This window comes from Fringilla coelebs (genome assembly GCF_963513975.1).
Source record: "Fringilla coelebs genome assembly, chromosome: Z".
NCBI classification, from domain to species: domain Eukaryota; kingdom Metazoa; phylum Chordata; class Aves; order Passeriformes; family Fringillidae; genus Fringilla; species Fringilla coelebs.
This window is the reverse complement of record NC_140031.1, coordinates 68,914,305-68,940,742: the sequence shown is the minus strand read 5'-3', so window position 1 is coordinate 68,940,742 and position 26,438 is coordinate 68,914,305. Positions and strand designations below refer to the sequence as shown.

The window sequence follows — 26,438 nt, the reverse complement described above, 5'->3', positions numbered from 1 at the left end:
TTTCTAAACCCTGCATTCAAAATAGTTTCCCTGGTTCTGGATCACTTGTTAACAGTCTTTACCTTTCTGTCTAATGAACACTAATGCCAGGGGGCATTGGTACACAGAAGCATTTTACAACTGTGCTATCAATAATTGTGTAATCATGTAATCATGAAAATGGAGAATAGGCTAGAAGCTGGCAAGTTCCTGGGTACTGCATATTTGATCAGTTTTGTGAAGTGGTTGTGTAAAAAATATTCTCACCTTCTCTTTATTAAACTGGTATTTGGTTCTACTTGTGGAAATAATTTACATATTCAGTCCAAAGGATTTATGTCTCTGTATTGTTTATAAACTACTAAGATAGTCACCTACAGCTTGCTTGTTAAGTAAAGCAGGGGAAAAGGATATACTCCTGCTACTGTTAGGATATTTTGGATTTTTTTCCCCAGTTATTAATAGTTTGCCTTCTTTTCACAGCTCTGTATGTGTTAAAAAAAAAAAACAAAACAAAAAAACCCAATCATTGCAGTCCTGGAAGGACATTTTATATACGAGATTAAGGTCTGACTCTGCTATTAAAATGCATTTTAAGTTGTACAAACTGACCCCTTGCTCTTTCCCTGTGATACTTCTCACAAGGAGAACAAAGAGGGAAAAAAAAATATTGAGCTTTTCTTGCAAATGTGGCTGAGTAGGTTCTTCGGGGAAAAAGAAAGTGTTATTTATTTATTCTGCTTCCTACAAGGGCAGTGATTTCCACATGTCTATCTGTGCTGGAGAAAAAAAAGACTAAGGAAATATCGGATGTGCTTATGCCTATTAAAAGAACTTAATTCAAAGATGAAAAAAAATCGGAATTGCTGGGATTCTTATAATGAAAAGGAATGTTTGAGTTTATGGTGCCTGTTATACCTGGGTCATTTACTTGGCTGATGTACTTTGTACACTACTAACACTAATCTACAGATGTCAACACACTGTAAACAAGGCTGGAGGAAGACCATGGGGAGACAAGTTTTTAAGCTTTTAATAGTAAAGCTTTGAAAAGCGTAAAATAGTTCGGTAAAAAAACCAAAACGAACAAACGAACAAACAACCCCCACCACCAAAACTAAAAAAAAAAATACCCCAAAAATTTTTAAAAACCAACCCAAGGGGTTTGATTGTTTCTCTTTAACTCCAGCCCATGCTCCGTCGCCTCAGTGACTTCCGAGCGGAGGGCGAAGAGCAGGAATCGCGGGCAGTTTGGACGGTGCGATCGGTGAAGATTAACCCGCAGTGTCCTTCTGCGCGCTGAGGAAAACCACGGGGAGCGGAGCGGCCGGGCGAGCGCGGCGCGGCAGAGCCGAGCCCCGCGCAGGATGCGGCCGCCGCTCCGCCCGCGCTGCGCCGCCGCGCCGCTGGGGGGAGTCGGGGCGCTTCCGAACGAGCCGCGCCTGCGGCGGAGCGGCCCCGCGCCGGGACGGGGCAGGACCGGGACGGGACGGGACGGACGCGGCGCTGGCCGCCGTCACCCTAGCAATGTCGGCGGGCGGGAGCTGCGACAGGAGGCTCCGGTCCCGGCCCGCCCGCGGGGCCGCTCACCTGTCCGCGCCGCGCCGCGCCCTCCGCGCACCCGCGGGCATTTGGCGGCAGAACGCCGGCCTGGCATCCATCATGCCCCGCCGCCGGTGCCGCGGTGTCGGCGGCGGCGGGTGGCGGAGCGGCGCCCCCTCCGCGGCTGCGGAAGATCCGCCCGCGCTGTGCGGGTCCCGCTGTGCCGCGCTGTGCGGGTCCGGCGCTGCCGCGCGTCGCCCGGGGCGTGGGTGCCGAGCCTCGCCGCGGGGGAGCGCGGGGAAGGAGTTTGCTGTGTCGATGGAATTTCTCGGCACACTGTTTTTCGTGGCAGGCGGAAACTCGTCCACACGCGGGTTCTGCGCTATGCCTGTCGCAGCATCCGGCAATGAAATGGTTACCTTTAGCAGTAAGGCTGCACAGGAACCACTCCGAGTTCTTAGTAATTCAATTAGTCAGGTTTCCAGAAGGTGGGGTTGGGTGTTTTTTTGGCCTGGAGGAGGAGAAGCCCGGGACGACGCCTCCCTTCTCGTGTTGCAAGCCAATCAGGTCGAGGTGTTAAAAAAAAAAAAAAAAAAAAAAAAAAAGGTTAAAAGAAAAAAAAAAAAAAAAAAAAGGGAATCTGTAACCAAACAGCAGGCTATGTCCTGACTGGCTGCGGCGGCAAATCCCCCCCTTTCCAAAGTAAACTGCATGCAAAAATCCCACATGATCAAGCAGCAGCGCCCGTGTTTCGAGCTGGCTGCCTGCACCTCCTCCTCGTCTTCATCCCTCACGCACACCGGCGCCAGATCGGACCCTCGCGTGTGCATGTATGTATGCGTGCTCTGTGTGTGTCTGTGTCTGTGTGTGTGTCTGTGTGTCTGTCTGTCTCTGTGTGTGTGTGCGCGCGCGTTTGTGCGTACCTCGCTATACCGCGTATACATCTCTGCGGCTGCCTGTCGCACACACGCATGCACAGAGACAGCTCAGCACGCCAGGCTCCTAGCTTTTCCAGGTTGCTGATGTCGGATTTACACGCAGTGAAGGGACCGGTCATTGCAAAAGGGGGCGTGACTGTTTAAAGATTTTTTTCCTCCCATAAAGCATTTCTTTTTTCAAAACTGACTTTTGCCCCTCCAATCCTCGTCGCTCTTTACGATCCCTCCCTGCCTGCCGCTGCATTCAAGTTTATTTATTTGCCTGCTGGCGTGGTATATTTTTCCTTGCTGCTTTTGCTGCTGCTTCAGAGGGAAAGGGGGAGCAGCTGTTGGGCAAGACCGAGAAGATCTGGGGTGGTTGGTTTTTCGATCTCCCTATGTAGTCATCTGAGGGGTGGATTCTTTTACTCTCACCTCCTCTCTGACCCTTCAAACTGTTTTGTCCTTCCGCAGAAGTTGATGTTCACGGGACTGGACCCTGCTTTATCTCGGAGAGGCTCCGGGAGGCTGAATCAGATTTCCGCACCTCGCCGTATCACTCCATTCGTTTCCCGAGCAGGAGAGGCCAGCCAAGACCAGCATCACCAGAGGAGTTTGCAGGCTTGATTTTGCACTTCTGCGAGATTTTGCTTTTCTCCACGCCCTCTCATAAAACAATTTTTTTTTTTTTTTACTTTCATCTCCTTGGTTTCCACACGGCTATATTTCTTGGATTGGCCGTTCTTTTTTTTTCCTGCCCCCCGCCTTTTTTTTTTTTTTTCGCCTTTGCTGTTGCTCAGTCCTTGGTGCATCCACCGCCCAGGAACAGGAAGGACAAGAAAACCACTCCACAAAGTCTCCTTCAAGACACTTCGTGCTGCAGAACAGGCTTCTCAACTCCATCAGCGCAGCGAGCAAACTCCTCAGGGCTTTTGCTTCTTTCCCCCTTTTCCCCTCCCCCCCCCCTTTTTTTTTTTTTTCCCTGTTTTTGTTTGTTGCTCATTTGCGGGGAGCGGAGGGCCAGAAAGGAAGACACAAACTTTGTGCTTTGACATCTGCGGGTATTTCTCCTCCCGCTACCAGCCGGCGGCCTTTAATATATAGCCCGGACCCCCCGTGGGCTTCCAGGGGAAAGATCTCCTTCTCCTCCTCCTCCCCACTTTTCTCCCTCGTCTCCCGCTCGTTCGCTCCTTCTATCCCCGCGCACTCCGGCCGTCAGCGCCGCTGGGGCCGCTCGCAGGGGGCGGAGGAAACGCTGCTCTCGCCCGCCCGCCGCGCCGGCGGGCCGGTGTATGTCGTGCCGTGGGCTCCGTGCGGAACTCCCGGTGAAAGAGAACCGCTCGCCGCTTGCCGCCGCCACCCGTCTCGGCCCCCACCACCCCCTGCCGGGGTGAGGCTTCCTGAGGGGCCGCGGATCGCCCTCCCCGCCTGCTGCTCCTCTGCGGCGCTAGGCGCCCTCCGCTCGTTGCGGCGCGGCACGCCGCGGAGCCCACCGCCTCCGCGCTTCGCTTTTTATTCATTCACCCCAGAACTTCCGCGCCCCGGCTCGGCTCCGCCTGCTTTCTTCCCCGTTCCCTTTTTTTTTTTTTTTTTTTTTTTTTTCCCCCTTTCTTTCCCTTTTTTTCCCCCGCATCCCGCCTCGCCGCGCCGCCGGCCGGGCGCGATGCCGCACGTGGAGATGCTGCTGCTGGCGGCCGCGGCGCTGTGGGTGTGCGTGCGCGGGCAGGAGCCCGGCGCCAAGGCGGTGGCCGACCGCTACGCCGTGTACTGGAACAGCTCCAACCCCAGGTACGCGGGGCGGCCGCGGGCGCGCACCGGGCAGGGGGTCGGCGGGCGGGCGCCCAGCGCCGCTCCGGCGCCGGAGGCTTATGTCGAGAGACCGGCTGCTAGAAAGAGCCGAAAACTTTTCTTTTACGGAGGTTCAGGGCTGCAGCCAGCGATGCGGGCGGGTGGCGAGGGTGATTTTCTCCTCTATCCGTTCCCTCCAAGGCTTCCCCGGGATCGGCTGCCGCCGGCCCGCAGGAGCCGGATGGATGCGCTCCCGGCGGGGGACATGGGCGCCCCTTGCCGCGGGACAGCCCTGTCTGCTTCCAGCCCTGCTCTGGAAGCTCGGGAGTGATGAGGGGCACAGGTGGCGGTCCCTCGGTAGTGCCCCGAAGGGTTCCTTTGGCGAGCGTGGTGGCCGGCGGTAGCAGGGAGCCGGCCCCGGGCAGGGCTCGGCGAGACCTCCGCGGCATCCCGGCTGAGGTGGTTGTCAGGGGCGGCTTTGCCCGGCCATGCCCCGCGCTGGCCTCCCGGCGGGGGCTCTCCGGGGCGGGCTGGAGGTGAGGAAGCGAGGTAGGTACGCCGTCCCGCGCCGGGGTCTGTCCGTGCCGCCGGACACCGGCCGGCGCATTGTCGGGGTCCCCGCAGTCGGGGCCGAGTGGTGCTGGCGCAGTCGCCCCGCTCTCCTGGCGCCGGAGGGTTCTTAGCACCAGGCTCTGAGTGCAGTTCAGCTCTGGAAAGAGAGGTTTCATTTTATTGTATTTTTTCCCCCTGGAGTTTTCCCTCATGTTTAGCATCAGAAAATTTCAGTCTTCCTCCAAATGGTATCCATGTGTTTAGGTAAAAAGTCATCTGGGTGTTAAATATTTTTGCCTTGTCAAAGTGCCCGTGGCAGGCTTACCTTTTTTTTTTTTTTTTTTTTTTTTGTAAATCTGTCAGGCTAGTCTAAGTAAATTTGTGGACGTTTTATCTTACGTTATCTCTTTTTTTATGCTTCTGATAGTGCTGTTTGGTTTGAGATTAGCACATTGATTTTTGTCGCAGGTCATGTTTTTTAATAGAACTCTGTTGCCTGCAGAAAACTCCACTACTCGGTATTCCAGAGTAGGTTTAAAACAGGTGATGCAGAAGTTAACGAGTAGCATTTTCATGTGCCCAGGGTTAGCTAGTCTGTCCAGCACTTTATTACTGTGCTCCTGATCTCAACGCCTCAGCAATAAATAATTGGCCCAAAAACTTGAAACAGAAACAATCATGTTTGGGTATGATGAGCATCTGTGATTTGAAATGCCTCTGACTACATTTTCCTCTTTCTACATGTGTTGCTTAAAAAAAAACTGCTCAGAGTAAATAAGATGAAAAGCTGCACCTCACATCACCCATCCAAGAACAAATGTCCCCAAAATTTGCTTGCCTCTAAAAATCAGAATTTTTATTTCTGTTGTTATGCAAAATGAAATGTAACTGCTAGAAAAAAAAAATGAAGTTATATTCTCAAATCCCACTGGGCGAAAGGAGGATCATTGCAAGAAATAGGTGTGACTAAATGCATACATTACTAGCATAACAGTTAAAATACTTCAAATATAGCCTTAGATTCAAGATCTTTCACTTCTGTTGTCTTATGTGTGATGATCTTAACTCTGCGTAGGTATAGACAGTTGAAAGTACAAGCAATGCTTACCTAGTCGATGGGCATTACACCAAATCATATTTACAAGGATTCAAGTAAATGAAATAATGTGTTAATACTATACTACTCTTATTAATCCAGCACCAAACATCAGCACACTGCAAAGAAAACTTAGTTTTGTTATTCTTCCAAACAGCAGAGGAAGAGTTAATTTTTAGATGTTTCTAAACCTTCTGTTTTAAAACCAAACATTTCTTGTCTCTCACAATGGATGTATCTATTTGGACATGCCATGTTAATTTGTGAGTTAAAAATATGAGAAAGAGCAGGGTGCAGACGCAACTCTCCTTTGTTTTATACAGTGTGCCAGTTTGTGTGTGCTTTCTAAGTAACACGAGCATTACAGAAAAGCAGGCAAGCACCTGAATGGTAGGTGGGAGAGACCCAAAGAAAAGAAAGCACTTCTCTTTTGAATTTTTTTGTCAGAACCTGAGCTGAAGGGAAAATTGTCTTTGGGTATCAGAATTTTGAGCGTTTAACAATGTTGCAGGAATAACTTTGCAGTGATTTATCTTCATCTAGAGGCAGACTCAGGAGATGAATGCATGTAGAATAAGTAGAGATGCTTACTTGGTGATAACTGTTTGAAATTGGAGGACCAAATATGCTGTCATTCTATAAACACAAATCGTACCATTGTCATATAGCTTACTTCTTTATGTTTTTATTCAGAATTAACAAACTGCCATAGAACTAATTAATTCCTTTTAAAAATTGAAATATTGATCATCTTAATAATGATAAAGGCACTCTAAATTAAGATTTCATTTGTACTTTGAAGAATTTGATAATGATTGTCCTTACTTCAGATTTGATGGTTTAATTTTTGTTAGTCTTAGACTCCAGCAACTTGCTGAACTATGTAAAGATTTTATTCTCATTGAAAGACACATTAGTGAATTGTTGAGTGACCCAGTTGATAAATGCTCCTGGTGTGAACAATATTTGATAAATAAAAAATTATGGGAGTCTATTAGAAAAATTCATATTACGTTGCTTTGTTAGTTGTCAAAGTTCTGCTTGAACAATTAGAAAGTGTATGGTCATTATTGTCAGTATGTATGAATAACAAAGTGTTTTGTTTTTACAGAGTCAAAGTCAATTCTTGGAAATGTTTAAAGTATTGCCATGCCTTGCTTTTCTTTCATATTTAATTATCAACATACACCTTCTATAAATGCTGTAGTTCAATTCCAGGTGAAAATTTGCTGAGGTATTAAAATTTTGAAGCATAAATAAAATAACTTTTTTTAGTCCTTTTTTTTTTTTTTTTTTTGATTGGAAATGAATCCTCAAGTAAGCTCAAAAATGTGATTTCTTTTATTTGTTTATTTATGTAGGCCTAGAATTTTGTGAGCACAAATTCTTAACTGTCACCTTAAAGTGCATTAGTTGTTCAGCACTCTTTGCATACATGTTTTCTTATATGGGACTGCAAACTATTATCATCAGGGAATATTATTCTGAATATAATGCTCAGTTTTGGAATGGAGCATATTAATTATATCTTGATTGGTACTGTCCTTTTTAATTAGAATTCAGACTGAATATAGTGTACTAGGGCCAAATTTTGAAACGGTCTACCTGCGTCATGCCTGCTACTGTTTTTAATCTTGTCCGAGTTCAAGCTGAACTACTTGTTTTAATTGTTGCTACATTTTTCTGCTTGCCTGGATTATGCTTTAAGACTGTGGTTTCTATTTGATATTTCCGTGTAAGTTGTTTCAGTGTAAGGATATGTAGCTTCATAAATTGTTAGTAAGTTTCAGGGTGGTTAAAAATACTTGAATTGCAAGCCTAGTTTCTGGTCATACATAAAGGCCATAGCTTCTAGTCTCACAAAAGCAAATATTTTTTATTAGATGTATTACTGGATTTGGCTGCATTTTATACAAGAAAATGGTACACCAAATCCATAGAATAATTATTATAAACACATGGGATGCTGATATATTTTCTCTTTGTGTATTTATTTGGATAAAATCAGGAAATCAGATGGTAAATAGAAAATTTAGGTATTGAAAAGTAATTTCAACTTCAGCTAGTGATTGCACACAATTAAACAGGATACCACAATTTGGTCACTGTAGCTAGAGGGGTTTTTTTTTAGATACATATTTGGGGAAAAATGAGTGGATACCTTTGAAAATTCTATGCGTAGACCAGAATTTCATAACCTGGATTTCTCAGCCAATGTGAATTTTGTAGCTGAGTATTTAGGAACTATTTCAGAAAAGCATCTTACTTCTTTGAACTCAATCCTTACACACCTAAGTTCTGCTGCAGTTGCGTGGGTGGATAGATGTGTGCTTAAGTGCCTCCCTGGCCCAGCCAAATTCACAGATTTAGTTTTGAGAAGCTCTGGATGTGGCAGCTCATGCACACCTGGCGCTTCTTGGAGCACATTCATGGGCTGGATGGATGTCTGAGTGTTTTGCCATCTGTTATGTGTTTGTGGATTTCACCATAGCATGTTATTTGTATGTGCTGAGGTCATGTGGCTGGTTTTTGCTTGGTTTGTCTTTTTTTGTTGTTTTCTATACAGATGCAGTTCTGCCTATGTACAGAGTTGAGAGAAGCCATGCAGAAATGGCTGGTATAGGTAGAAAGCAGTTAGACATGTTAAGAAAATGAGGAAGTTGTGGATAAAGAAGGGTAAAGTCAAAGTGTTTACTTTAATGTTGGTATTATGTGTAAGTTTCATATGTCAGAGGAAGCATAGGAGCCTAAGTACTTGGGGTATACATACACATCCTTGTAAATACATTATACATGTATATAAACCTATTTTGAAATAGCATAGCTTGCATTTTGACAGCATTTTATCCAGCAGCTTGCTCTAGAGCTGAAGAAATCTCTGACTGGTTCCTTGTAATTAAAAGATCAGTAGTAGAGCTGTCAATTCTTTACACCTACTTTCTCTGCTTTTAATAGTTTCATTAACACCTTGTGTCTCCAAAAGAACATTGGTGCTTATTTTAAAAGTGGGTGTTTGAAACAGTTTGAAACCTTCTATGGAAAAACTGCACAAAGAACAATAGTTTCACTGGCCTCCACCCTTGTATGGAAGGCACCTTGTTAAGTGGTACCTGATCTTCATGAAATGCTTCTTATGCAATCTTTTTTGAGTGCATGTAGTCAGGACACTTCATTGCATTCTTTCTTCTAGCCCTGTATGCTTTTTGAGAGGGACAGATAAAGATGAGCCTTCCCTTCTCTCCCCTGTTGCTATGATCTCAGCAATCTGCCAGCTTCATGCTGGGCTGAAGAAATGAATGAATGCAATTACTCCTTCAAGAGTCATGGTCATTACATTCATATGGACAGGCATATGTAATTTATATGGCATACGTAATGAGAATATATATGTATTTCAATGTTTGTATATATATACTTACATATGTGTGTATGTATGCATTGAAGTGTGTCATTAGGTGATGATATGGTGTACAGTGTATTATGAATATTGTGTGAAGGAAAAAAATCTGAAAATGATTTTTTAGAATGGAACTCTTTAGTGTTTAGAAAATGAATGGAATTTCCATCAAATTTCCAGGTCTAATCTTCCAGCTAAGGCATTTTGTGTTAAAGTTCAAAGCGGTAATAAGAGAATTATTTGTAGATTCTGTGTTTTAGTTCTTGGCCATCTTCCCAGTTGGCTGTTTCTTCACACGCTGGTAGTTTCCGGGTCAGTAGGTGGGCAGGTAGATAAGCTAGCACTCGGGCACAGCGATGTAAAATGAAACAGAGAAGAATTACATGAGTGTGCTTTGAGAGCTCTCCTAGCCTATTTGAGTGTCTTGTGGCTTCTTCTTCCAACACCAGTCTGCTGCTGGGTGGAGGGCTGCAGCATTGTTGAAATACTAGCCTACCAAGAAAACAGGTAAAGAAGGTTGGTCATTGGGAACAGCTGAGAGAAGATGCTAGCAAGGACACAACCTTTCCCTTGAAATGAGTAGACAGTAGTTTGCCCATGCCTTTGAGATATGCCTCCATTGCTTTGGGTTACTGTTTTTCAATTTATCTTTTTTTTTCAATGCAATTGGAAGTATTTTGGATCTACGATTTTCTTCCAATAAATATTCTTTGCTCTGCTATGCAGTTCTGAGCATTGTTTAAAAAAAAAAAACCTTTAGTCTCATGATTAATATAACATTCCAGTGTTTCTGAATGGTCTAATTGACTTTTGAGAATAAAGTTTTGTTTAAGTTTTTGTTGCACTTGTGCTTAAAATTTAGTCAGTCAGCAGCACACCAGCATAAGGAAATGAAAACATTTGGTTTGAAGTAAACAGATAAGTTATTGCAATTGCATTCTGATGGTATTACAGTTGTTATGGGTAAGCCATACTGTGAGGTACTTCAGCACAGCTGAATGAAAGAATAGAATCATTCATGCATTAGGAGTCTTCCTTGCATTTTTTCACTCTCCCTTTGCATTGTAGTCTCTCCAAGCTAGATTATGGTTGAGCTCATTTAAAATGGTGCGTATTATTTTACAGTGTGCAAACATGTATAGATATCTGAAATACTCTTTTTTTAAGAAAACTGAGCCTACATTTTGATGTTACAAAAGCACAAATTCCTATTCCCATACATTTTAGAAAATAATTTGAGTTAAAATAAAATATGTGAAAATACATGTATGAGAAAATGCCCACTCTTCTGCGAGGACTGAGATTGTATTTCTCCACCCTAGAATGCCAGAAAAATACAGTAAACGAAAATACACCCCAATATATATATGTATATATCTTTCATCTGGGGAAACATCCTTCATGCTCTGCTATTGACAGGTTGATGGAAATATATTGTTAGATCATAGTTTTATGAAAGAAATGAATTTATTTCAGACTGCTGCAAAATGTAGAGATGTATTTTGGTGTCCGTGTTCTGTTAACTGGTATGCAAAGAGCTTTATGGCCTTTTTCTTTTTAACTGCATGACCAGTAGAAATGCTGTCAAAAGAAAAATCAACTAACGAGAAGATACACAAACGTCCTGTTAATTAGCAAGATGTGCTTGAATTGCTAATACCAATTAAAGCAATTCTTCAGGTTCTGCAATTTTTACTTGAAAATTAACATTCTTGTTGTCACTTGCCTTATAATCTAGTGGAAGAATTTTCCTATCCATGCTGACATATTGCATGGAAAAACTACCTTAACTTACAGGTTTTGCCATTGAACATTTTTCATGTTCATTTTTTTTTTCCATCATTAGATCAGCATATTAAACTGTTCAACAGTAGTATCTGCAGTAAAAAAATCTTATTTTACATTTATCACTTAGTAACTTTATTTTTTCTTTGTCTTCTTCAGACTTTTGAAGAGCCTTCTTATTTGATAGGCACCATCTTTAGGTTTTGATTAGGGTGTTGAAATGGTGCAGTGTGTAGAGAAGAAATTATTTGTTTATGAATCATTGGGTGAAGCAAAAGAAAAAAAAGAGTATTAGATACATTTACTTTGATGCTGGTCACCCTCTGCTAAAACATATTTGCTTCATTCTGAAAGATAAAATTTGGTGTCTTGACATTTAAAAGGATGCATGTTTTGACAATATATTTTGTGCCATTATTAATGTTTGCTGTGGAGCATTGACCTTCTTTATTCATTAAAATAATATAATACTTCCTCCCTGAAATTACTTAGTTTTTTTTTGCTTGGGGGTGGATATTGGCAGTAGCAGACATGTTCATATGGTGTGAGTTGTTCATCAGAAGTAGTTGAGCACTGCAGCTGTTCCCTGGTGGATTGCAATGAAGCACTACCTTTTTTGGTTTTGTGGATTTCAAATAGTATTTTTCATATTTGTGTTACAATTTAGGAGGACTTCCTTCTCTTTACAGGCATTCAAATCATATTATCTTGTCAGACAGTGACTTGCTAAGAAATATATAAATATTGTTATTATAATGCTATTACTGTACGTGGGATTTAATTTTTACTTTGAATTTGTTTCAAATTTGTAAATAAATTTTTGTATCTTTTCTCAGCCTGTGTCTTGGAAACTGGAGCTGAATACATTCTAACTCTTTTTAATCAAAGATAAACAAAAAAAAAATTTCCCCCAAATCTCTTAATGTCTAATATTTTGTTGGATTTGTAATGCTGTATAGATAAAATACAGGGTTTTTTTGTGAGGAAACAAAAAAAGCAAGTATTTTATTTTACTTACTGCTAATTTGAATGATAATCTTTGTAGCAGAGTTGTCAGTCTTCAATGCTAATTCATCAGCACTGGGTAAGGACTTCTAGCAGCTTTAAAGATGTTTGGTCTCCTGCAATTGTTAAAAGTTGTTGCAAGAAAATTTACCAATTAATGCTGTTAATGAGCAGGAAAAACAGCTGCATTGGGTTTTTGTTTGATGGTAGTGGTTCTTCTCCCTGCAGCCCCTCCCACTTTATTTGATGTCTAATCAGATTTTTCAAAAAATAGTTATGTATTCATACAGGCAGGGCATTTGGTGAGCAGAAGTTAACAAAGTAGGAGCTATCAATCCTGCTCTCTTTCCTATTGTTTCCAGAAAAGAAGGAAATAAAGAGAGACTCTGGAATTTGAAAGTATTGACCTTCTGACACACACACACAGCATGGTCATTGCACTGGCACACAAAGTGCCTTAAGCCACCATAATGGCAAACTGCATTTTTGAAGTCACTGATATGAGAGCCAGCTGGATGGGGGATGGACAGCCAACTGTGATTCTGCAGCTATTTGTAAGTTACCACTTTAGAGCCAGACAGCTTCACTTTTATATTCCCAAACTTACCACTTTGGAATAATGTTGCTTTGTTCAGCTTAGCCAGGGATTTGTGACTGCTACATAGACTTAGAACCGTTTGGTCCAGAATTGTGTGGTCATTCTTCACAGAAATCTGCTTCACAGAGTAATTTCATTCATCTGGTCGTGGGGGAGGGATGAGAAACCATGAAGGAACTTTCAGATATAGCATTCTTCAAGGAAATTGTGCATCCACATTAGCTAGTCGCTTTTTAAAGGTAAAGGCAGAGATTTGGATCAAGCAGTTAAAAGCCAATTCAGACCAATGTCTTAAGATTACGTGTGATCTCTTGGATAGGCTTTCCTTGTATAGTCTGGAAAAGACCTAGTGTTTTATGTACTGTGACAGCTCTTGTCCCTGGCCCATTTATTTATTTATTTTTTATTTGTTTACAGTTATTGCTCCAATACTCTTTTACATAATTTTGTAGTTTTCTTGGGACTTAGTTTATTAAAAATTAGTGATCCATCACTAAGTGGGGTACATTACAAATACTGGTGCTCCCAAAAGGGTGGTTTGTGCCAAACCAAAAGAAATAATAGGGATACAAAAGCTGCCAAAAAGCCTGTCTCCCAATTGCTAATTAATCAGGTGAAAAAGCACCCCAGCAACTACAGCTGAATGTGGAACATTTTATTTTAAATACTGAATAAAGATATTTTAAGAGGGCATAGCATCTCTTTGTTTCTAGCTATGTATAATTTTTAAAAAAGGTAAATATGTGCTGGAGTCAGTGAGGAATTCTTTTAGGTTGATGGCATTTTCAGTGCATAGACCTCTTTCAAAAACCTTCATACTATTAACAGAAAAATTAAAGATGTTGATTTTTTTCTGTCAGTTTCTGTCTGTTTGTGGTAATTAATAATAATATCTCTAGACAACAACCAAGGCTTTAGAAAAGATGTTTTAAAAAACTTCTATTTTTGCTAATCTGGATTACAAGGTATGATAGAATAAGAACCATTGCTGTGAATATCTGGTTTCCAAAGCTGCCAATCACTTCTGGCACAGTTCCCATCATGGTCGCTGTGCCCATAATTAAATGCCTGTCATTAGTGTATTTTTCCATAACATTTACAATGGAAAAGGCAAGGGGTCCTTGCAGAGCTATGGCTGTCAGGGGAACAATAAAAACTAATTACACACTCTGCTGTCACCATTGTCACCTCTGCTTTTGGGGGCAAAGAACATGGGAAGTGTGTGCCTAATAATTATATATATATAATTTTTAATGTTTTAATATATATATATGTATGTATTTACACACACACACACACAATGCCCAATTCGGGAAATTCAGTGCTAGTGAAGTTCATATTTACTTGGAAGATTATTATTCTTTATTCCAAAGATTTTAATTCTAGGGTTATGTTTGTCCCTTCACATATGCCCAAGTTGCATGCACTTTTCCCTTTGCTTTTGAGCGGCATTTGCCTTTCTCTTGTTCTTTCTTGCACACTTTCTGGTGAACTGAGCTTTCCAATAAAATTGCTGCAATCAAGGCCAGTATTTGTCTGCATTTATTCAATGGGTGGGAATCATCTTTTGCATGCTTTTGCTTTGCACAATAAACTGAATTAGGAAAAAACTGGAATGAAAGCAGCTAGTTTGCATGTTCATGTTTTTTTCTGTTTCTAGCCCATAGTCTGTGGGTTATCTTAAGTGAAACCAGGGTGAGATTTTGGTGTACTGCAGTACTGACTTGGGTGAAATGTGTGCTTATTCCATTTATTTGGAATCCATTTATTCCATGCATTTCCAGATGTAAGCATAAATGCATAATTGCTATGTGAATTATCTTAAACACTGTTCTTAAAGACATTGAAAGACTGAAGTTGTGTCTTCACACTAATATTTACTAATTATTTTGCTTTTAAAATGAGCATTTACTTAAGCATTTTTTGGCCACTGATTTAAAAAGAATATATCCTCAAAACCAGAATTTTGAGTATATTTAGGTACCAAGAGTTGCAGACCGCAGCCATATGGGATTTTTAAGACTGCTTGGTGCCTAACTGTCCTAGATTTTATTTCAGCTATTTTGCACATGTAGTTTCTTAAATACCTTCCAAAAAATGGTCCCCTAAAATTAAGGAAATTTGTCTAAATGCATACCCTCATTTTTAAAAGTAGAAGAAGTCAGGAGGAGCTGATGGGTAGTAATGAGGAATTGAAGCCTATTTTTTTGCACTGCATGCCTTGACAGACACTGCAAGGTGTGATTTTTTTTTTTTTTTTTTTTTAATACACTAACTATTGTTGGATTTTTATTGCAGTATTTTTGGAGGTATTCTTATCCAACTTATCAACACAAAAAGATTCTCGAACTGCTTTGGATGGGAGTTGATTTAGGTCCTGTATTGATGATTTTATGGTGTGGTTCTCCTGAATATGAGGTTCAGTAGTTAGGCTTGTCAGTTTTTGTGTGAGGCTGTGCAATCTGCGTGATTGAAATCTAGTGAGGAAGCACAGCAGCCTGGGACTGCAGAGCCCTGTGGGTCTTTATCTGGTTGGGTTCGTATAAGTTATGGACTAAAACTTCATGAACAGTTTTTTTGCAGAGTTGGAACTTTGTGAATGGAAGGGAGTAAAAGCAAACCTGGTTGAGTGAATAGGGTTTTGCTGTTAGCCGTTTCAAAAGTGAGAATTGGCTTGCTATATGTGATTAGCAGATAGCCATTAATGAAACTTTGAGGTGTTGAATGCCCTATATAGTGTAATATGGTTGGGTATGTGACAAAAAAAAATAATTTAGGATCATGAAGGTAAAATAAATCAGATATAGTAGTACACCACTGGGATTTTTGTGTTTTCTAAAGCAGTATATGCACTACTCCTTAAAAAAACAAGTGGATCTTGTAAATGTCCAAATAGGATGGCATGATTTCCTCACTGAAATAACTAAACCACTGTATTCAGGAAAGAAGTCTCTGTTTTCTAGAAATTCAAATAATAGCCTTAGAATGAGAGAGCTGTCTGGAGAATGCTGCTTCTTGTAAATATAAAATCTTTAATGTATAAACCATGTAATTTTTTACCTGTTTACCAAAATGATGAGCAGTTTTTCCTGTTGTGTGGTATGTCCCTGTAGTTTGGGATTGCTGAGAAGGCAATTATTCTTATTCATCTTCATTTCATGGAGTATTGAATATTACTTTTTTCTTGGTTTCCAGTGGACTTGCCCTTGTCTAGTAGCTATGAGACAGAGCATGAGATGAAGATACATCTTGAAAGAAGCTTGGCCCTTGTTAAATTCGAGAAGATACATATTGATGAAATAAACTTTTTTTTTCGGTAAAATATAGTCTTATAAAAAATTCTAATTCTAGTTTTTGGAATTTTACAGGTTGTTAAACTGTATCCATCATTCATGAATGAAATTTGATTGTGTTTTGTTGTCTCTTGAGATGGTAGATCCTGTTTCAAGACACTGGGCCCAATTTAATACTAGGTGTATGTATTTGTAGGGCGTTGCCTGCAAAGTTTCTGGAAATCTTGGAAAATGTTATGTGTATATTTTTAAATTACATCTCAAAAGTGTGGTGTGAATGTTTAATAACTTCTTGTGTTAATTCACAAATTTTGTAAAGGAATGCATACACAATTTTATTGAGGAACTTGCATCTTAAAAATTCTTCAGACAAACTACCTTTAAAAAAAAAAGTAAGAACATTAGCTGCAGAGCATGATCATTTTGTATTACACATACTATCATAATCCTCACTTAAATACATGACATATAAATCAGTCTCTAAAAATCTCTATTGTAGATGGAAACTTCATTAGCAGAAGGTTTGGGGAGTTTTGAGAGCATAAAAGAGATTCTTTGTTGAAATAAAACCAAAATTAGAAGAATGTTGTTATTTGCAGTATCTTTAATCAAGGTGGTATGAAATTTCTCATTAAGGTTAAGATTCACATTATCATAACAAGTGACAATGTGGGTGAAGAAGGAAAATTAATTACAGAGGTAGATGATACTTGCATCTCGTTATATCATGGCTATTCACTGTATTCAAATTCCCTTTCTCTGTATCTCAATTATATAAAACATACTTGCAAAGAACATTTTATGAGGAGAATCTCCATATTCAGTGCTTCTACTCCAATGCACGATAGTTAGCTTTAAAAAAAAAAACCCACAACTTTTTTTAGTGATTTACAGCATTACTTTATTATTACTTTCTCAGATCCTGTGTCTGATTGAACTGCATTTTATAGCTTACTGTAAAAAGAAATCTCCGTTTTCCATTTTCCATACTAGCTGTCTTGATTTAGTGCTCATATAATGGCCTTCCTCAGAACACAGCATTTGGAAGACTTTCCTAAGCACTTAATTTTAGGTGTGGAGTTTGGAGGTAATGTATTGTTACTGATGAAAGCAATTTTGCCTTTGTAACTTCTCTGAGTGAATCAGATCATTGCAGTGCCCAATTAGGATTTCTGTACTTGTTTTTTTTAATGGATAACAGAGGAATGATTGCTTCTTCTTTCTGTTTGCCTGCTTATTTACTACATAATGCTAGTATAGTGGATGCATACAAGACTTAATTTTTAGATTAGGCTTAGTATCAGGTTGGTTTAACCCACTCTTCCTGAATTAACAGTTTTCCTTCAGATTTAGTCCTGTGCTGAAGACAAAATATTGTCTGCTTTCCACCATGTAATGGATATGTCTGAGACGAAATGAGCCCTGGTAGTATCTTATGTCCCAGAAGTACGTGGTGTACCCAGGTGAATAGGTTCTGTGGTTTTCAGCCAAATGTTCTAGACACTAGTACTGCTACTTGATTCCTGTTAGGGGTATATTTGTTACTGGTTTTGGTCTGAGAAACACTCCCATCTTGGAGAAGGAAGAGAAATACTAATTTCTCAAGATAATTTCATAGGTTTTAGGACGAACATTTCCTGCGGTCCTAGTTACCACAGTTGGCATCAGTGCAGTAATGCTTTTGTTTAAATAATGTATCAGAGGAAAGAACCTTGTTTACACAGATACTACTTGCATGAAGTTGAGAAACTATCTCAAATGGCATGGTAACATACTCTCACCAGATGCTGTGCTATATTTGCATGAAATTCCCATTGAGTATACTGAATGTTCTTTTATTTTATAAATTGCAGTAGTAGAAGAGAATGAAGTAAGTATCCACTGTTCAGTTGACAGTACTTTACTATGCCTCATTCTCTTCTTTTATTCCTCTCTAAATTTCAAAACATTACTAGTAATCCTAAGATGTTTTGAACAATAGAACTTGTTTAAGGACTCAGACTTTTTACCCTGTATTTTCATTTACCGCTTTTGCAAAGCCCACAAATTTTACATTTTATTTTGGTTGTTGTTTACTGAATGTTTACTCCTCATAAAAACGTCAATTTTGAGCATGGTTGTGTATTTATTTTGTAAAATTTATTTATCCATATATTGATTAAAATTTTCACCCTGCATATGAGGTTAGTAGAAGATAATTTAAAAGATGGGTAAGAGACGTTTAAACATGGTATAAAAGTGCCCTACTTATTTGAGACTTGGAAGCCTCATAACTTTATTATTTTGAACTCTGTTTCATAAACTAAGATTTCTTATTTACTCAGGAGTCTTACATCTGTTGTAGGTGTGCTTGTGATTTCCTTTAGTTTTACTGTGTTTTCATACTTCCATGCTTATAAGCTTTCCTGCATTTCCTTAAAGTGGGAGGTTGGAAATTCCATCTGACGTTGGCAAGTTTTTTAAATCAAACAAATGCCATGATAATAATGCAACATTCTCCAGTGAAGCAGCTTGAACAATCAAAACTTCATGCGTCAGAAAATTGAACATGCATGGTGGAAAGATGCATCTGTTCTGCTCCTGATGCCCTTTATCAACAGGGCTGACATAAAATGTTTGTTTTTTTCAAAGATCCTGACACATCTGAAGCTAAAGCTGTAATTTTTCCTGCTTTAACAGTAGCTTGTCAGTTTCTTTGACTCAAAACTTTCAGTGGAATCTAACATGGGAGAGCATGTTGAGACAGGACTCCAACCATTCTAAACAAAAAAATCATATAGCTGCCTTTCAGTTTGAACAGGTAAATTATGATTGTCAGTCCAGTTGCATTTTAGTGTCAGAAATACGATTTTTGGGAGGAGGTTTTTTTTGTACTATGTGGATTGTTATGGAAAGTAAGAGGAGATACTAATGAAGAAGGAGTGGAGATTCTCTAAATTGCAGCCTCAGTTTTCTGAGGTTGAAGTTTAGAGAATGGCATGTCTTTTGATTTAGTTGTTTTTTTTCTGCAAGCTTCTAGAAACAGGTGAATACTTCTACAGAAGTGTGAATGCAATACAAAAAGAAAAATAACCCTGAAATTTTAGTGAAAAAAAAGTTTATTTAAGAACATTTAGTTGTACTATCATTACTCATGAAGCATCCATGTAACATTGGTCCTTAATGTGATAAAGGACAGTTCTTTACCTTTTTTTCTGTCTTTATTCACTTGATAAGCTGAAGGTGTGTTTCTTACGTATGATTTTTGAACTTCAGGATCTTGTATCTTTGGAAAAGGGTGCATTACTATAATCTGTGGTCATGCTGTGGTTTGATGTCATGCTGTGACCTAGGTGTTTCAAAGAGAATGAGTGCTTTAGATGGCTAATGAGGTGGGCTTTCTTTGCAAACTTCATTTACTTGCATCACTTTAAATGAATTTGCTATCCTACTGGATATGCTACTACTATGGTAGTAGCTGCCTCATGTGTGATTTTCAAACTTTGCCAATCAGCTTTAGGGGAAGAACTACTTTCCCAATTATAAGCGGATGATTACTCTTCAAACAGAAGTTGTGTTGTAGGGTGTCCTTTTAGCTTTCTTGCTCCCTTCCCTTTCCCCTTTTTTTCTTTTTTTTCTGTGGCCATCAGTATTTCCAAGAAAAAATACTTTTGATTGTAATCTGTTTATCCCTTTAATTTCACCTTGTGCAAATAATACCAGGTCTAGGGGTTCCCAGCTAGTGTGCTCTGCCTGGAAGGAGCCATGAAATGGTGGCTTGAAACTGCAGTAAATATTGATTGGGTCCCTGAGCAGAGCCTTGCTCAAAGCTCACTCTGAAGAATTGAAAAGGGCCTATTGTTCCTTCTTAGTCAGTACTCCATAGCCAAGGCTAAAGTATGCAAGTGTTAGGAGAAGAAGAAAGGCAGTGGGGGAAATTGAACAGTGAGCACAGCTGAAGGCGTAACTGCTCAATGCTGAGGGAAGGGAAGCCTCCAGCAGAAAAGGGGCAAAGACTTTATGTGGCTTGCATAAAGCTTTGCAGAGGTGAAGTGTCTAAAACCATTCTCTTTCTTGTAAGGTGCTAGATGAACATAGCTTTCATATCATTTAGGTGGGATATGGAGAAGAGTACAGAGTTTTTGCTTTAAGGGATGATTCCTCCCAAAGGCTCTGCAGTCCTTTGTGAACAAGTAAGCAATAAAGGTGGATTACTGGGCAGCTCTTGCTGCCTCACAGTTTGAGGCTCTAATCAAAGCAGTGATGGATGAAGTATTTGGGAGAGTTTAACCACTGCTGTTCTGTTCCACATAGCCATTGCTTGGCTGTACAGAAGAAAGGCAGAATGTAGAGGATGTAGTTTAATTAGGCTACCACTTCTTATTAATTCATTTGGAAACACAGCTTGCTAATAAACACAGGCTGCAGATTGTTGTGCTTTCCTTGGCCAGTCCGTCCTCATTGGAGAAGCTTCTGCCAGCCAGTGCCAGGTGGGTGATGGATCCTTTCTTTAAGATGCAGTGGGGAGCTGTCTGATCTGTTTGTATTTTCCTCACCCCTTTCTGTTTTCCTTAGAAGATTTTTTACCTAAGTTCCCTTAAAATTCTTGTTTGCCAGGATATTTCCCCTCATTATTGGATAAGTACTTATGTTGAGTGGGCGGGTAGTGCAGCCTACTACATTACATTCACATGAACTGAATCTCTCTATGCATATAGATCCCTGACGTGCTGTCATGAAAGTGGAATTCATCTCTCCAGGTTTCCTAGCTCCCTCCCTCCCTTCCTGCCCAAGAAGAGCCTTCAAAGAAAAAATAGGATTAGCATTGTACCTGCTGCCAGTCTTAAAAAAAAATCTTTCCTTGCTGATTAATTTTTGCTTCTGGATCAGTGCTCCTTAAATATGATGAAAGAGATGTCTCACACATTTCACAATGGTCACCTGCCCTCCTCCCTTTCTATTTTGTCTCAGTTATGTTCTCCGTTCCATCCTGTCTTTCAGTCTAGATGATGTAACGAAACTTCAAAGGACCCATGACCTCCTTTTATTCCAGCTTGCAAGACAAAGCCTTGCCCTCTGAATTTCAGACTACAGAAATGACAGTGTATCTATCTCATTATTGTAAAGCATATTGGGATGTTTTGAATATGAAAGGATCTGTATAAAAGCAAATTCTGTTTACTTCACCTCAGATGGGAATAGGATTGTCTTGTAACTGCACTGGTCCTTTATCTGAGGAGGAGAAGCGCTTGACAGTGTGCTAATAACAACGAATCTGCGCTGTGTTTTACTTGCACTGTCTAGCAGCACTGTAACAGGAAGAAACTCAGTCTCCGTGGGTTGGGTAGAAGTTGTTGAGACAAGACTGGGAATTACCCAAAATATAAAAATGCTGTTGATGAGAAACTTGAAGTTCGGTACTTTAAAACTAGCAAAAGCATAATTTTTCAAGTTGATGGAGAGCAGTACTATTTCAAAGTGAGAAAAGATGAATTTTGATAGGCGGGTGACAAATTATTGTAAACTTTGGAACAATGCAACTCAAATTTTAGTTTGCCAGAATTTTACTAGAAATTGGCTTATTTGGTGTCTAGAATACTTGGAGGTATAAAATCTGGTTGAAGTATTGTATCATCACCCCATCACAAACACTTTTCTCCTTTTTCCCCCTAATGAGAAGCTTATCCTATGTAAACATTATATGCTGTGTAAATATTATATTATAGTCAGATCCTGTTCAGGATCCTGTATCTATTTTGAATGCAGAAATGCATGGTTGAGGGCAGCTGTAGTTATATATAAAAGAGGAAGCTTTGTGATTTTTTTTTTTCTGCAGTAAACTTGTGTTCTTTTGAACCAGTACTTTAAACACTTAATAAGTTTATATCTTCTTTTCTAGTATTAAAAAGCATTTTTGTGTATGGCTCAAGTGCAAAGTTGACTTCCAATACAGCCTGTATCAGGAAACAAGTAAGGCCCTTGTCTGGGTCTGGGCTGCTTTTCTTTTTCTTTTCTTTTTTTTCTTCTTTTTTTTTTTTTTGTGTGTGTGTTTTTTTTTTTTTTTAATTTGTTTGTTTTGTTTAGTTTTTTTAAATACTGTTCTCATTTGGGTTTATGCCTCCCTTCTTCAAATACCACAACAATTTTATACTATGATTGATACTTTACAGACAGGAAAATTCAGAGTTGCTTCTTTTGCATCAATCAGAACAATTTTCTGTTCCATAAGCTGTAAGATCTTTATTTTAACGTTAAAGCATGTGTGGATGACAGAGCATAAAATGTCTGCATTTTGGAATTGTTTATTGTTAAACTTGGAAAACTACATATGGTTTCTTTGTATTTGCCAAATTAACTATTGTCAGTGGCATTAGTTTGTGAATTGACTGGCATTACTAAAATAGAATGACCAATCAAATGTACTCATGTGATGTTTTTTCAGCCTCATGACAAAAAAATCAAAATTGTGTTCTCTCACTACTCTAGCTGAAATTTCAATTGTAGCCATGAGTTTTCTAGAAAGTTTACAAGTCTCACTTTCTTTTTGTCTCTGCAATGCTGCATTTGCCTCACAGACCCGTAATGCAACATTATTTTTCACACTACTCTTCTAACCAGCTGTTTTCCCATCCTAGCAGAACTCAGTTTAAAACAGTTATTGGTACTTCTATTGCACACTGAGTTGCATTTGTTTTCTTCATAATTTTTTGATTCTATTATTCTGTAAACATTTATCTCAATTTCAAATAAGTACAGTAACTCTACCATATTGCAAAATACTCTCTTTCATGCACCAGTCATGCCCACTGTTTTTCTTAGAAGGTCTAAATTTACTTTTCCTATTTTATAAAAACAAAATTTTATAATGGACATATGTTACTACAAAATTGAATGAATTTATTGCAATATTTTTATTTAACTATTTTAAAAATATAATTCTCTCAGGGTTTTCTGAAAAGGATCTCAGTTAAAATGCTGTAAGGGCTGGGAGGTGTGCTGTTTCTCAAAAAATCTTCTCAAGAGTGTTTTATTTATAGTGGGAGTTTGCAAAGAGCAGAAATTTGTACAAAGACCTGTTAGAAGTGTCTCCATCTCCACGAGGACTGAAGCAATGGATGAATTACGCTGCCTTGTGCTCTGATAACAATTCACACCTTTCACACTGGAAAAGATCTTTGTTGAGAACAAAGGAAGAAATCCCCTCATCATCTGTGCAGGTGTTGATTTGCAGTTCACCTTCACAGTTAACAGTTTCCTGGGGTTTTTTTTGTTGCAGCCCGTTTCCTATGGAAGTTTGGCCGTTCAGTGAATTAATTGAAATCACAAAAAATGGTAAATTGCTGTTCTCTCGGGGCACAGGGTTTGTGTCCATCTAGTTCCTTGCTTTGGATAGATGAGTCAGGGATGTACACAACCTCCTAACTGAACACAGTTCCTGTGTCTTTGCCCCCGTGTTAGAGCTTCAGAAAGAAGTTTAGCTTTATGTTTGTCTATATTTGTGAACCAGATTCTGCATTGATTTCTTCACTTGTGACTAATGAGAAATGTAAGAATGAGGTTTAGAGTAACTATGCTTAACTTAGCTTGGTTAGTCAGAAACAATAGCAAACAATGGTACTGTAAGTGACCAAAATGATTTTATTTTTTGACAGTGCAGTACTGGTTTTCTTTGCTATATTTCAGGACATAAAATTCTGAACAATATACAGGTGTATATTCTTACTTATGCATTTAACTTATTATTAGGAATGGTTATTAGAATTGCTCCTTTGCCCACACTGATGATATGCATATGTCTTGAATGTATATTTCATATTTCTATTAATTAAATCAATTAAAGCAGTTATTGCCAAGCCGTTTGTCTAAGTAATTTTCCTTCTATCTTTCCTTATTATTCACATTTGTGTGTACCCCTTCCTTCCCTGTTTCTCATTTAACACAGCAGTTTCAATGTTGTAATTTGGATTTTACAGCCAGAAAAATTTAGGATGCATCGGTGAAGGTTCTTTTTGAAGCATTACAATCTGCTTCTCTAGAGTCCACAACAAGCATGGGTGTTTTCTTTTGCATGATTACTTAACCTTTTGTGAAGTATTAGAATGGTTGTACCAAAAGTGCATAATAAAATATGAACCTAACAGGGTCCTGAAGGTCTCCATTGTAATTTATGATCTCTTACCTGAGCTGAAAGTTCAAAAGAACCTAGTTCTGTGTCATTTTTGTAAATAGAACATGAAAAGGGTTGTCTTATCTCTTGTTAGGTACAAGCCTAAATCATACTTAAAAAGCAAGTGCTAGATGGCATACTTGCTGATTTGACACAAGGATTCTCTCTACAGGCTGCAGTTACTCTGTTTAATGGAATATTAATATTGGCATGTTTTACAATGATCTGTACAAGTTTCAGTAGATAAGATTCATGATATCTGATCTAACACTCTGCCTTAGTGGAGAATAAAAAAGGTGATACAGACTCATATATGTGTACACTTCTGCATGATATTTAATCTAACTGGTCACATTTTTTTAAAAATGTCGTGAAATTTTGGTCCAGTATCTGTTTAAATACTTTGAACATGTCATTTAAATGTGTCTGATCAGGCACCTCTCTAAAGTATGGCGACATTGCAGTGTTTTAAAACATTATGAAATTCTGAAGGGTTGGTTTTATATGTATTTGTTAACATATTTTGATGCTTGTGCATGAAATAATTTGAGGAAATCTAAAATTTATAATGGGCTCTATCATGAATAATCAGGAAACAGAAAAGCTTTGATTTTTTTCAGTCTGGTCTTTTACTTGAGCAGTCAACCTCTCTGACATGCTTGGATAAAGTACTTATTTTCAGAAATGAATTTTGCAAATATAATGCTTCAAAATGCAAAATTTATAAATTTCTCCTAGCAAACAGGTGTATCATTTTATCCTTAGGGCTTTAGATTATGAATTACATTAATTCATAGGCTTTCAACTTTATTAATGCAGAATTTTAAAATTCTGGTTGCTAGAATATTTTTTAAAACCCTACTTATAGTAGTTTTTGAAGATATGTAAATAGCACATTTGCCTTCAGTTTTCTGTGCATTTTCTTACTAAAATGCAACAGTTGGCCAGCCCTTATTCTTCATTTTCCACAGCCCCTGTATTTTACATAGGTGTTCAAGAATGCCTTTTCAAAAGCTTGTCTAAATAATTGCTGAAATGAGAGAAAGCTTTCACTTACTTGGTGAATTGTAAAACACACACACAAAAATCCCGGCTCTTTGGAAGGGTTAAAGCTTTTCATGAAGGTTAATAGAAAATAAAGAAGTGTAGCAATGTAGTGTTTGTTTGAAGAATCTGAGCCAAGGTGTCTATTTATCTCTAATGGAGGATGACAACGAAGGATTTAAGAAGTCACCCCACTTATTGTCTCAAACACAAAAACCTTCCGCCTGCGTCTTTCAACTTGCTCCACCACTTCTGAAGAAGCAATGGGCAAACTGCTGAATTTTTATTAATCAGCTTAACCTAATGAGATGAAAGGACCTTCCCAGAATTACTGAGGCAGAGATACACACATATGAGAAAATGATCCTTGAATGCTTTCACATCTAGGCATTTTCTTCATACCACCTGGGAAAAGGCAGACCTCCGTTCTGCCTCTGGCTCCCTCACCTGCCTGCCTGCCTTCCTTCTTTTTCCTACCTCGTTTTAGATCTTCTGGAAGCATGAGTTTGCGATGTGTTCCCCCCCCACCCTGCCAGGAGCAAGTAAAAGGAAGACGTAATTTTGGATGGAGATACCTTTGGGAACCGAGGCAAGAAAGCCTAAGCTGATAAAACGTGACTCTTCCGACGGGGGCCCTATTTGAATAGCTTGCCCCTTCTAAATTCTCCTTTTCCTTCCCCTCCCTCTCTCCCTCCCCCCAGCTCCCTCTCCTTTTCTCTTTCTTGTCAAGCCCACTTCATAAATGGTAGCAGCTGGAGATCTTTTTAGTGGCATTCAGGGATTACTGCCCTTCAGGATTTTAATAAGCCCCACTGCCTGAAATGCCTGTGAGGGTGCTCTCTGAGACAATTACCATTCAGGGCTGGGATTGAGGGCTCTTCATGGCCCAGATGGCTAAGGGGCTGTGTATGGGCCGATAGCTTCCCTGAACAACAGATCAGTGGAGCAAAGAGAGCGTGTGGGCCTTTTTTTTCCTCTTTTTTTCCTTCCCCCCCCCACCCCAGCCCCCTTTCTTTTCTGTCTTGGGTAAGTTGAGAAGTGGGGAGAAGGAGAAAAGGAAGTGAATAAGGGGGTTCTATCACTTTGCAGCTAATCAAAGCTAAGTTTGCTCATCCTCTTATACATAACTGGATTTAAACTGTGACCTCTTAAGAACTGCAATTTGAGGTTACATATCCCTATTCACTGTAAGGCAGCTGCTCTTTGTAATTTAAAAATACAATACCCCTGATTATGAGGAGTATTTCTTAGCTGCCTTCATAGGAAGAAATAACTTGGAAACGACTAGAACAAGAT

At 39.5% G+C, this 26,438-nt stretch overlaps 1 protein-coding gene across 3 annotated transcripts in view; it reads left to right on the top strand.

Annotated features, from left to right (window-relative positions):
* Positions 1-926: 926 nt before the first annotated feature.
* Positions 927-26,438, top strand: part of EFNA5 (ephrin A5) — a 211,603-nt gene continuing 186,091 nt past the window's right edge. The window contains exons 1-2 of one of the 3 annotated variants that reach the window (XM_084225222.1): positions 927-2,351; positions 2,913-4,226. In XM_084225222.1, the coding sequence (XP_084081348.1) occupies positions 4,102-4,226 (125 nt within the window). In that variant the 5' untranslated portion in view covers positions 927-2,351; positions 2,913-4,101. Of the gene's footprint in view, positions 2,352-2,647; positions 2,817-2,912; positions 4,227-26,438 lie in introns of those variants that run through there. The other 2 variants (XM_084225223.1, XM_084225221.1) reach the window with 2 other exon arrangements.